The sequence below is a fragment of the Hibiscus syriacus genome, unplaced genomic scaffold (genome assembly GCF_006381635.1).
Source record: "Hibiscus syriacus cultivar Baekdansim isolate YM2019G1 unplaced genomic scaffold, ASM638163v2 tig00006449_pilon, whole genome shotgun sequence".
Taxonomy (NCBI): Eukaryota; Viridiplantae; Streptophyta; class Magnoliopsida; order Malvales; family Malvaceae; genus Hibiscus; species Hibiscus syriacus.
The window spans coordinates 79,235-91,446 of record NW_024062099.1 but is presented as its reverse complement, the minus strand read 5'-3'; the positions used below and the strand labels follow the sequence as shown (position 1 = coordinate 91,446).

The window sequence follows — 12,212 nt, the reverse complement described above, 5'->3', positions numbered from 1 at the left end:
TTTTCAGCTCAATAGACTTCTCAAAACAACGAACTCTGCAGTCATTTAGAGAACCATAAATATTTATATCGGTTTTGTTTCGAGATAAATGGTCGATTAGATCGTTGTGTTGTTAAACGGCGGAGATTGATTGAATGATGGATGTTGAAAGATCTTCGCTGTGCAATTGCGTGGTGAATTTTCTACTGGAAGAAAATTACTTGTTAACGGCATTTGAATTACTCCACGAGCTTCTCGACGATGGCCGTGATGCTCAAGCTATTCGTCTGAAGGAGTTCTTCTCTGATCCTTCTCATTTTCCTCCTGATCAAATCTCTCGTTACAACTCTCTTCGAGGTGCACTTTTGTTTTAAAAAAATTTGTTTAATTATATGAGTTTGCTTTACATTAGAAAATTAAAGTTAGTAATACATGTAATTACTGAGTGGAAGTTGAATTTGTGGCGGTGCAAGTTAATTTGTTATCTTGGCAGTTGATAGGGGGTAAAGAATTACGGATATTTTTGGTGTTGATTTGTGCTTTATAAATTTAAAGCGGTTGCTCTCACAGCTTAAATCTACCGTATTGCGCTTGTGAATTAAGGTATTTGTACGATCTCACTACGCTATCCTATATGGGAAAGATTGAATGCTTATCCTGAAGATATAGCTAGTCAAAACTTTTGATAGTTAGCAGTTTCATTTTGGACTTGGTATTGAGTTTGTGAATCTTATTGATGGTTTCAGCTAACTTTTATTTCTTTAAATTCAGTTTTAGACCCGCAGAGTTTGCTAGAAGAGAAAGAAACAATTGAAGAAAAACTAGCGCTTAGTGACTATGAACTACGTTTAGCTCTAGAAGACATTGCGAAACTGAAGACCGAGTTACAAAGAAAAGAAGATCTCACACGGGATAAATTGAGTGGTAACGTTTCTTATTTGTCCAATATTCGGATTGATGCACTTAGAATCCATTTGGTTTATGCTTTTGTTATTCTCCCTTTTTCTTTCTTATTTGTATTTTTCTGAAAAGAAAAAAAGAATAGCGAAAACATCAATTCGATGGTTTTTTTTATAGAGAAATTTGTCTCTTTGAATATTACATTTTTAGTATGCTTTTTATTTATGACCGTTTATCTTTGGAGGAGCCAAAATGTTCAAGAACAGCTACCTAAATCAAATATAGGCTCACTATTGGTGAGTTACATGCATTATGAGTAAACAATGAAGCAAATGATTTTTTTTGGCTCCTCTTTCATTCCATGAGTTTGGCCACCTTGCATGACTATGTCCGTGCACAGAATGAAATGTAGTTTTCTCCTAACCGTCCTATATATTCTTACCATTGTTTGGAAATGACACCCCAATTTCTGCATCAGTTCCTTTTAATTGGCAACTGTTTTGCAATATCTGGTGGGCTTTGTAGGATTTCAGGAGGTAAATTGCGCATTGTAGGATTGTTCTATTTGTGCATTCTTTTATCATTAGTTGGCTACCATGCTTCTGGCATGTGTAAATTCCTTTTATGTTGTATGCATATGTAGAATCAAGTGTAAGCAGTACGGTAAATCATGCACCGGAAATACATCGGAAAAAGCAAGATGCTCCCTTTTCTGATTTAGGCCCACTGAAGGCAAATGAGCGTAAAGATCTGAATTGTGCGGTAAAAGAATATTTGCTGATAGCTGGATATCGACTAACTGCAATGACATTTTATGAAGAGGTATGTAGAACAATTGGTAGCATTTTCTCATTGTTACTGCTTGTTAATTCTGTAAATCTGCACCAACTAAGAGTGGAAGGTCTAAACATTTTCTGCAATTGGTTTGGCTGCAAGGCTGGTTTCCCCGAAATCTCTATAATCTGAAAATTGTGGTAGTTTTTAATTATCATTTGCAAACTGCAAAAAGTACAAAATACTTGCCCCATAACATCTTAAATGTAGATTTTCTGAACATGAAGATAGTTTAAAAAACAGGAAACACAACCTATAGTTGATCCAGCTTTTGATTTGAATTTAGAGTCTAACTAATGTTTTTTAGTGATGTTCAGACATCTTTTCTAATGGTAAAATCAGCATAATGAGAGAGAAGCTATAATGTTTTGTAGAGTTCCCAGAACTGAAGTTTCATCTTTTACAGTATTTGCGCTACATCTTAATTTTTTCTCTTATACAATTAGGTTTTGAGGTTCTAAAAGATATGAGAGAGTCTAATCTGTTGGATGTGCATATTTTACTACTAATTCTTAAAACTTGTCATTGTCGGTGTATCATTTAACTTCAGGTTGCAGATCAAAACCTAGATGTTTGGGAAAACTCACCGGCATCTGTACCTGATGCCTTGCGCCATTATTACTACCAGTACATGTCTTCAACTTCAGAAGCTGCTGAAGTAAGCGAGATGTTTTATACTATTCATATTGAATGATATTGAATATTTTTCATATTTTTACTTTCATATCTATTGTTGACTTTGCTTTGTTAATATCTTTCAAATCCCTGTCTCAGTGCAGTAAAAAACTTGCACTCTCGGTTGTAATATTCACTAAAGTACTTTGTTATTATTTGGAATTGTTTCACTGAGAAATATCTATGCTTGTAGATATCAATTAGAGAAAAGAATGGATCCTTGACCCAATATCTTTCCCCATGAGCACTCTTTTTTGGTTACGTTTTGATGTGTTTGACATTGCTTGTCATTGATGTTCAACAATATTTGATGTTATGATTATGAAAGATCAATGTTTCAACAATAATTGTTGTTATACTTCATATAGATCTTCCTACTTGCAGTGAATTTCTTCTCATTGAAGACAGTAATGCTTTTCTGTTGCAGGAGAAAATTTCTATGATTCGAGACATTGTTTCGTTGAAAAAGGCAAATGAAAACTTAAATCATGAGAAAGATTGCTTAATGAAAAACAAAGAAGTGGCTGAAGGTCAAATAACTGCATTAAAGAAATCCTTGGAAGCCACTCAGAATGATCTAAAGGACAAGGAAAAGCTGGTAGTTCTCTCTGACATAATTGTTTTTAAGCAGGTCCAGATAATGCTAAAATGGTTATTACTACATTGACTTCATAAATTTTCAGACACAAGATCTGAAGCATGAATTGGAACACCAAAGGAAGGAACTAAATGATTGTAGAGCTGAAATCACATCTCTGAAAATGCAAATTGAAGGATCTAGTTTTTTACAAAATCAGGTGGCTACTAGTTTTGACTTTACACAGTCCCAGGCCTTAGAAAGTTACAAGGAAGAAATAAAGTCTTTGCAGATGGAAATTGAAAGATTAAAGGTAGAGAAAACAAATATTTCGGATTTAGTTGATTCCAGCTCTGGTGAGAAAGTCGTTGAGATAGATGAAAATAGAACTCCAATCTCCGATCATACTGAACCAACAGAAGTTGTAGACAGCACCACACTGTTAGTACCAATTCAAACATTTGACAGCAGCACTCCCAAGCCCGAAGAAAATTTGCCAGAATCAGTTATGAATCCTTCTAACAATACTGATCGTTTCCCAGATGGTAGAATCCTATCCCGACAAGATGAGAATCCACCATCTGAAGATGGTGGGTTGCATTTAAATTCTGAAAACCTTGGTGCTGGACCTGTTCCTGAGAATATGGCAAGTTTTTATTATATTTTATCCTTATCCTCAAGGGTGGTAGCTGGGGATTCTTTGTCTCTGGATTTGGTGGCGAGATTGAGTGGATTGAGGCTCTAATTTCATATATAATATTCTTCATGTCTTTTTAAATTTGGGTGGTTTTCCATTTGAATATCATAATTTATCTACTTACCTCCCGCTTCTCATCCACCACCCTTGTGATTTTTCTCCATGTCTGCTCTATTCTTGTGTTTCCTCTTGAAGAAATTCAAGTAAATCTATCATATCTGATGCGGAGTTCTTTTTTCCATATAAATTAACAGGGTTTGGGGACTATTCAAATCCTTGCAGATTCCTTACCTAAGATTGTACCATATGTTTTGATCAATCATCGTGAGGTCACTTTCTGACTATGTTAGGTTTTTACTCAGATGCCTATCTTATGTATTTCGATCCAATATTTATTGTATTTTTCTTTAGGAGCTTCTTCCACTGATAATGTGTGCTATCGAGAGGCATCCAGATAGCAGCACTCGAGATTCACTGACACACACACTCTTCAATTTGATTAAACGTCCAGATGAACAACAGAGGCAAATTATAATGGACGTATGTTACTATTCAAAGAATCACATTTTAGTATCCCATAGCTAAGTTTTGTTATGGTGCTAAATCCTTTCAACTACACTTCAGGCATGTGTTAGCCTTGCTAAAAATGTTGGGGAGATGAGAACAGAAACAGAATTACTTCCCCAGTGCTGGGAACAGGTGAATTTCTCTACTGCTTATTTATTGTTTTTTCTCAGTTATATCTGTCGTAGCCTGATATGTCTTTTCTTTTCTGGTTTTTCTAAATTCAGATAAATCACATGTATGAGGAGCGTAGATTACTGGTTGCACAATCATGTGGGGAGCTTGCTGAATTCGTCCGACCTGAGATTCGTGATTCTCTTATTTTATCTATTGTGCAACAACTAGTAGAAGATCCCGCAACAGTTGTTCGAGAAGCTGCTGCACACAATCTGGCCTTGCTGCTTCCGCTCTTTCCGCTTATGGATAAATATTTCAAGGTCAGCTTCACTAAATATGTTTCAAGGCAATCATGGAGAAGAAATTCTTTGACAGAATTGGCTGCAGTGTAAGCTCTAGAACAGGTTAATGACCCATGGTCTAGGGAATGGAGCCTTTTGCCCTTAGCATAATATCATATCATGACTTGAAAGATACAGAGTAAAATATATATATATATATATAAAGGTTATACAATGCCTTATTTGTTTATTGATAGGTTGAAGAGTTGATGTTCCAATTGGCCTGTGATCCATCTGGAGTGGTGGTTGAAACAACACTAAAGGAACTACTTCCCGCAGTAATAAATTGGGAAAACAAATTAGACCATATTTTGAGAGTTCTACTCTCTCATATCTTAGGCTCTGCTCAGGTAACGTTTTGCCTTTTCAATTCTCATTTATGATTTACCAGCTGATACTATTTCCAGTTTGCAATGCTTCTACGTTTCAATGTTATTCCCCCTACATTTTCAGCGTTGCCCACCTCTTTCCGGAGTTGAAGGGTCTGTGGAGTCACACCTTCGTGTTTTAGGTGAACAAGAGCGCTGGAATCTTGATGTTTTGTTAAGAATGCTGGCTGAATTACTTCCTTTTGTTCATCAGAAAGCAATTGAGACTTGCCCATTTTCCTCTGTTTCGGAGTCTAATGAGACATTATTTTCCAACTCGGTACTTGAACTATATGCGGGGTATACTTTTTCTCTCTCTGTTATTTTTACCATGCTTGCATTCCCATTTATATCTGAGATGAGTATATGGGTGACATTTGATGGATTAGTTATGAACAGATTTGATTTTCATAGATTTTAATTTTCTAATAGGGGACATGTTGAGTGGCCCGCATTTGAATGGGTGCATGCCGATTGCTTTTCTTGTTTGCTACAGCTGGCTAGCTTGTTACCCCAGAAAGAAGATAAATTAAGAAACCAAATTACTAAGGTATTTTGTTAGGACTCGGTAGCACATTTTTAATGGGATCTTCTGCTTTCCATTGCTTGTTCTATTGAAATTAATGTTCGTGTTCTTGTTTACATTGCAGTTTTTGTTGGCTGTTTCTGAATGTTTTGGAGATTCTTATCTGACACACATAATGCTACCTGTATTCTTGGTAGCAATTGGGGATGAGGGTGATTTGATGTTTTTCCCTCCCAACGTTCATTCAAGAATCAAAGGTATGGGATCCATCGAGTCTTGTTAACCTGTATTCATTGCATATTCCTCAATTGTTTCTTGATTGCAGGTTTGAGACCAAGAACAGCTGTGGCAGAGAGACTTGCTATTATAGGCATCCTACCACTTCTCTTGGCGGGTGTTCTAGGATCTCCTCTTAAGCGTCAACAGTTACCTGACTACTTGAGAAAGCTGCTACTGGAAGGTGCCACAAAAGAGTCTCGCTCTGCAACACACAACATGGATATTGTTAATGCTGTCCGCTTCCTTTGGTCTGTAATTTAAAGAACCTTTGTCCTAATTATTTGATATTTATTGTTATGCATTTAACAAAGAATTCTCTTCAATAATGCCAGCACTTTTGAAGAACATCATGGCATGATATTTAATATCTTGTGGGAAATGGTTGTACGTTCTAATATAGAAATGAAGATCAGTGCTGCCAATATACTCAAAGTCATTGTAAGTTTCTCTTTCTTTTGAAACAAACATATCCTGCTATATCTGATAATAAGATATTGACTTTGTACATTTAATAGGTGCCATATATTGATGCGAAAGTTGCATCGACACATGTTCTCCCTGCCTTGATTACCCTTGGCTCTGACCAAAACCTGAACGTGAAGTATGCAAGCATAGATGCATTTGGAGCTGTGGCGCAACATTTTAAAAATGATATGGTACAGGGGTTTTGTTCTGATTCATGCCGGTACGGTTCCTTATGTATTGTTCTTTCTAATTCAATGTGTTGCAGATTGTTGATAAAATACGTGTTCAAATGGATGCTTTCCTCGAAGATGGATCCCTTGAAGCAACTATTGCTGTGGTCCATTCATTAGTGGTAGCTGTTCCACATACAACAGAGAGACTTAGGGATTATATCCTTTGACTTTCATTTCAAAATCAATTTTTAGAAATTTGTTGATTGAATTGTGTGTTTTGATTTAGTCAGTTGTGGATGCCACTGTCCATTTATTGTTAGAACTGATAACCCATTGTCTCCTTAACACGATGTACATCTTTTATCCAAGATTTTCCAGCTGACAAGCACACCTGTTTCTACGACGGATGTGATGCGTCGTCAGCAGAGAGCTAATGCTTTTTGTGAAGCTGTTCGTGCTCTGGATGCCACAGGTTTGCTTCTCTTAGTTATTGCCATGGCAACACCTTTCTCCCCATCCTGTGTTCTCCATTATTTTCCTTGTTATCGCTGAAAAAAGAAAGGTGAGCGGGTGAATTCTCACTCTCAAGGAACCGAACAAGGGGATGAGCTGCAGGCACACCTTCTTGGAGCCTTATTCCTTCCTGATTCATTTCAAATGATTCATCTGTGTACCTTCATATTTGCATCTAAAAGAGGTCCGATGTAATTTTGGTGCTTATCCCTTGTTGTTTTTTTTGGCAGATCTTTCAGCAAATAGCATCCGCAGTTTCCTCCTCCCCGCCATACAGAACTTGTTAAAAGACCCTGATGCACTAGATCCAGCGCACAAAGAGGCCCTTGAAATAATATTGAAAGAAAGGTCGGGTGGGACTTTAGAGGCTTTTAGTAAGGTGATGGGAGCTCACCTCGGGATGCCATCATCAGTGACTAGCTTTTTCGGTGAAGGTGGGCTGCTAGGCAAGAAAGAAATTACGGAATCACCAACCGAACCAGTAGAACCCCCGAATTATGCAGCTTCACCATCACCAGCTGCAGCAGAGGATACTGGTGGATTCATGCGAATCATGAGGGTCACTGACATGCTTAGAGGCAAAGCAAAGAGCCCGGAAGAAACACGCCAGAGCCAGTGAAATCATGTGAGACTGTTGCTTCCTAATGCATATGTGAGATGAAATATACGAACACAGAGTATGCTGTTTTAGTACGTGCTGATAATTCTTTCGGATTATATATCACATATGAAATATAGAGAGATGCATAGGTTGGTGCCATAAGCAATGCACATTACAAATAATGTTTTTAAAAGTTGGTAGCTTTCGCTCTCTCTAAATTACTGGATTCTTCGATTGTTGGTTTGGTTCGCAAATATAGTTGCGAACTACAGTCCTTGGGGACTGAAACGATGATTTCCTTGCAATTAAAGGACTTGTTATGTGAAGTTCTTTGGTTTCAATTATTCTCAATAGGTCAACTATCGTATCCGCTTTTTATGGATTACAATATTATAATCATTTCTACTTCATAAATTTATGCTTTAAAAACCACCAATATTGGTTTTCAGAGTTAAGAAAATACTTTTGACGAGTGAGCTAATTTTAAGATTTTAATATAATATAATACAAAAACTAAATTATAAAGTACAACGAAATATCATAATTTCATTGTTATTGTATTTTTAAGAGAGGATGTTACTGGCGGAGCTTGAACGGCTGAAGAGGTGCCAATCAACACTTTCATCTACTTGCTCCGTTGGGTTAATAAATAACTATATAAATGGCCTTGCTTTATTGCAGTTTTTTTTAATTATGATAAAATCTTATAAATATGTAATAAAAAGTACAAAATAAAAGTCCAAACAAAAAGAAAAAAAATCCAAAATCCAAAATACAAAGGGGATATTCCAAGTAAAACGTAACTAATAATTAAATAGGGCACTTGTTTATCAACAAATGCAAGCAATAAATAATTATTTTTAGTATTGATGGAGTCTTTTAAGTCAATTAATATTTTTAAAAATAAATGTTAAATATATATTTAATTGTAACTTTTTATTTAAAAAATTGGAATTGTAATTAGTTTAAATATGTATGAAAAAGAACTATCCTTTTTAATGGTTTTGTAGGTATGAAAAGTGTTACGCCTATCATCCTCCTCTTAGCTAGTGGAGGTATCACATGGCTTCACTTTAAGAATTTTCAAATCCCAACCGTACTCGTATGGACACTTGCACTAGAAATGAAGTAACAAAGCTTTGTTGACTGCCCGTATTCAAATGTTTTTGGGAGTTACTAGAAAAACTTTAAAGTCTCCATTGATGGATGAATGTTAATTATAATCATTAATATGCAACATAGTGAAGGTACCACCAAACTCCAACAATGATCGATGGCAAATCTACAACAAGATGATGGCATCTAAGAACCCACTTTTTTTTTCAAGCTTAAACCTCTTAACACTTTACTTATTTATAGTTTAACACCCTTAAAGCATGGTGTAAAGAATTTTTTTTTTAATAATTACTAAGGTAATAAATAGTTTTAACACTCGTGTTCGAACAATTGCGTTTGAAATGTGTGTACATTATTAATAATTAAGAAAAATTATGAACAATTATTACTTTATAATCTAAAAATAAAATCTAAGATTTCTTTTAAAGTTCCAACTGTTACCTCCCAACTCCTATAAATTGTTCCAATGCTAATACCCGAAGTGCACCAAATTACCATTCTAACTTTTTTTTGTTACAAATATGGAAAAAAAGCATGCACAGGTTCTCCTTGTTTCCTTGTGTGTGGTGGCACTGGTGGCGGCGGTGCTGTTTTCAGGGGAAATTCGAATGGCGGAAGCAGTTACATGTGATGTCTCGGAGCTCAGCCCGTGCATGGAGGCGATCATGTCGCCGAAGCCTCCATCGAAGACTTGTTGCAGCAAGCTGAAGGAGCAGAAGCCATGTTTTTGCCAGTACCTTAAGAACCCAACCATTAAAATGTTCGTGGACACTCCTAAAGCTAAAGGCATTGCTAGCTCTTGTGGTGTTGAATATCCTCGGTGTTAAAAATCTTAGCTTTGCTTTGGTTTAAGTAGAATTACTGGCATCAGAATATGAACAACGATTATATAAAAGTAATTAGGTAATGTTATTACTTGGGTTTAAGCAGGAATAAACTCATCGTATGGACTTCTTCAATGTGCTTTGATGAACTATGATTCATCTATAATATTTGTAGTTGGTCCTTGTAATGTTACTATTACATGCAAATACATATCGAATTTAAATACAAACAACCAACATTTTCTTTTTACAAGCAATTGACAGAGACAAACATAATATTTTATATTATAGGAACAAATTTTTAAAAATTTAGAATGGATAAATTTATAAAATTTTAAAGAGTAAAAATAATTTATCAGTTGAAAAGAAACGATTGTCCCATTACATCAATGTTTGTTTTTGGTAAGTATTAAGTTACTATTTCAATATAGGTTAACATTGATATATGCAAATAAATACCATATAATTGTATTAAATTTATTAAATTAAGTTAGAATTAAAATTAAATTGATAGAATTTATAAGTAATAAAGAAAAATGTATAATTATATAAAAAATCAACTATCACGTTAACTACCTCATTAAATATTAATTGTATGTGACTTAAACATTATTTAAATAATTAAAATATAACTAACAAAATTGAAAAATCAATAATCAGATTAATATCTCTTTATCCTTAGAAAAAGCCTAAATTTGTTTAGAAGCCCAGTAATCGGTTGTTAATCATATTTACATTCATCAAAATCACAGGAAACTCATCCAAACGCATGAAATACCCAAACCACCAATTCTGAACACAAATTCACCAAAATCTCGGTTTCGCTCTTCCTTCCCCGTATTTATCTGTACCCCTTTTTTATTTTATCAATATATTTTACTGAATTGAAGTACCCAAGTGAAACAGGTTAATTCTTTTTCTTTATTTGCTATCAGTTTTCATTGTTTATGTTTATACACTTGTGTGTGTGTGCGTGTTTCAGAGATTTTTTTTAGGAATGTGAGTTGCAACAAAAAGCAGTGAGCTTATCTTATTAGTTACTTAAAGTCTACTCCTTTTTGGGGGGTCTCTCTGGTATAGTTTGCTGACTTTTCAATGTATTTTCTGCTGTAGTAAGAACTCATTATAAATATTGAGACTTTGCAACAAAATCTCGGCTTCGCTCTTCCTTCCCCGTATTTATCTGTACCCCTTTTTTATTTTATCAATATCTTTTACTGAATTGAAGTACCCAAGTGAAACAGGTTAATTCTTTTTCTTTATTTACTATCAGTTTTCATTGTTTATGTTTATACTCGTGTGTGTGTGCGTGTTTCAGAGATTTTTTTTAGGAATGTGAGTTGCAAGAAAAAGCAGTGAGCTTATCTTATTAGTTACTTAAAGTCTACTCCTTTTTGGGGGGTCTCTCTGGTATAGTTTGCTGACTTTTCAATGTATTTTCTGCTGTAGTAAGAACTCATTATAAATATTGAGTCTTACCTTAAGTTGGCTATGGAAACGAAACAACGTAGAAATCTGAATGAAATGCACCAAAACAATGAATTTTGTAATTTCCCATTTTTTAGATTATGCTATAAAGAGAAAATTATATTGAACAAAGATAGAATCTTTTAGATAAAGGAACTACGGGTACAGAAAGCCTAAATGTTCTTTATTTTATTAAAATGAATAAATATTTTCTGCTATGTTTGTTTTAGGTCAATGTTGCATGCAATCTCTGTTCCAATTTCCAAATACTTGCATTTCGTATCCAAGAAGCCGGTGTTTTGGTCCAAGGAATCAAGGATCAAGAAGACTTTGTTTGCGTGCTTCGTTGCCAGATAATAATGGTGGATTTAAAGTGGACTATACACCATGGTTGATTGTTGGGTTGGGTAATCCAGGAATTAAGTACCATGGAACCCGGCACAACGTAATGAATTACAAATTATGAAGCTGACAGCTTATTTTTCTTTTCGTTTATATCTAATTTACATTTTTGTATTTATCAGGTTGGTTTCGAAATGATTGATCAAATTTCTCGTTCGGAAGGATTATGTTGAATACTAAGCAATCAAAAGCTCTGATTGGAATAGGTATACATTTTGTTTTTGCGTTGCTTAACTCTTTTATTTGTTTATTTAGCTTTGTCTGGGATTCAATCTTTGTCTTTTGAGATTTGTGGTTATGCTTGATGGTTTACTTGGATTTCTTTCATGATCAGTACAGGTGCATTGTAGAAGTACCCAATTTTGTTCGCAAAACCTCAGGCATACATGAATTTCAGTGGGGAATCGATTAGTCGTACATTTTGTTTTTCCCTTTTCTCATGGTTATGCATTCACATGTCCTTTTGCAGAATCTCATCACGTTTTGGTTCAACAATTCCTTTTTTCTTTGGAGATACTTGAGAAATTTGTCAGTTTCAGGACTCAGGACAGTCAACTTGAGTTCTATAAATTAAGCGTAGGACTGATCTACTGAAACTTCTTGCCTCTGAGCTGTTCACCTAAACATTCGTGTAAAATTCCATGCATGTTTGAATTGGGAATAGACATTGATAAATTGTAGTGGTTTATATGAGGGTCAATAAAGAATGTGTATGGAATGTGTGCCCCTTCCTCTTGTATATATCTCTTCTCCCACATCCTTTTTCATTATTTTTAAATGACATTTTGGTGAAT

At 35.0% G+C, this 12,212-nt stretch overlaps 2 protein-coding genes and 1 long non-coding RNA gene across 4 annotated transcripts; all 3 read left to right on the top strand.

Moving 5' to 3' along the window:
- LOC120200703 (RAB11-binding protein RELCH-like) lies at nucleotides 1-7,919 on the top strand. Of its 2 annotated transcripts, XM_039201471.1 has the most exons (21): nucleotides 1-336; nucleotides 751-903; nucleotides 1,523-1,701; nucleotides 2,264-2,371; nucleotides 2,816-2,986; nucleotides 3,072-3,321; nucleotides 3,385-3,611; nucleotides 3,917-3,991; nucleotides 4,074-4,202; nucleotides 4,287-4,361; nucleotides 4,454-4,663; nucleotides 4,882-5,034; nucleotides 5,138-5,352; nucleotides 5,485-5,602; nucleotides 5,703-5,835; nucleotides 5,904-6,105; nucleotides 6,190-6,295; nucleotides 6,373-6,513; nucleotides 6,588-6,711; nucleotides 6,851-6,967; nucleotides 7,239-7,919. In XM_039201471.1, the coding sequence occupies exons 1-21, from the start codon at nucleotides 135-137 to the stop codon at nucleotides 7,625-7,627; spliced, it is 3,477 nt and encodes a 1,158-aa protein (XP_039057402.1). In that variant the 5' UTR covers nucleotides 1-134; the 3' UTR covers nucleotides 7,628-7,919. The 2 variants fall into 2 exon arrangements, with proteins under 2 accessions (XP_039057402.1, XP_039057401.1); XM_039201470.1 differs by having other exon boundaries at nucleotides 3,072-3,611.
- A 1,327-nt stretch (nucleotides 7,920-9,246) lies between these two features.
- LOC120200692 (non-specific lipid-transfer protein 2-like) lies at nucleotides 9,247-9,552 on the top strand. The gene has a single exon (XM_039201459.1). The coding sequence runs from the start codon at nucleotides 9,247-9,249 to the stop codon at nucleotides 9,550-9,552; it is 306 nt and encodes a 101-aa protein (XP_039057390.1).
- A 774-nt stretch (nucleotides 9,553-10,326) lies between these two features.
- LOC120200687 lies at nucleotides 10,327-12,162 on the top strand. The gene is made up of 3 exons (XR_005523594.1): nucleotides 10,327-10,455; nucleotides 11,247-11,461; nucleotides 11,541-12,162. It is a non-coding gene; the product is annotated as an uncharacterized LOC120200687 (long non-coding RNA).
- The last annotated feature ends 50 nt before the right edge of the window (nucleotides 12,163-12,212 follow it).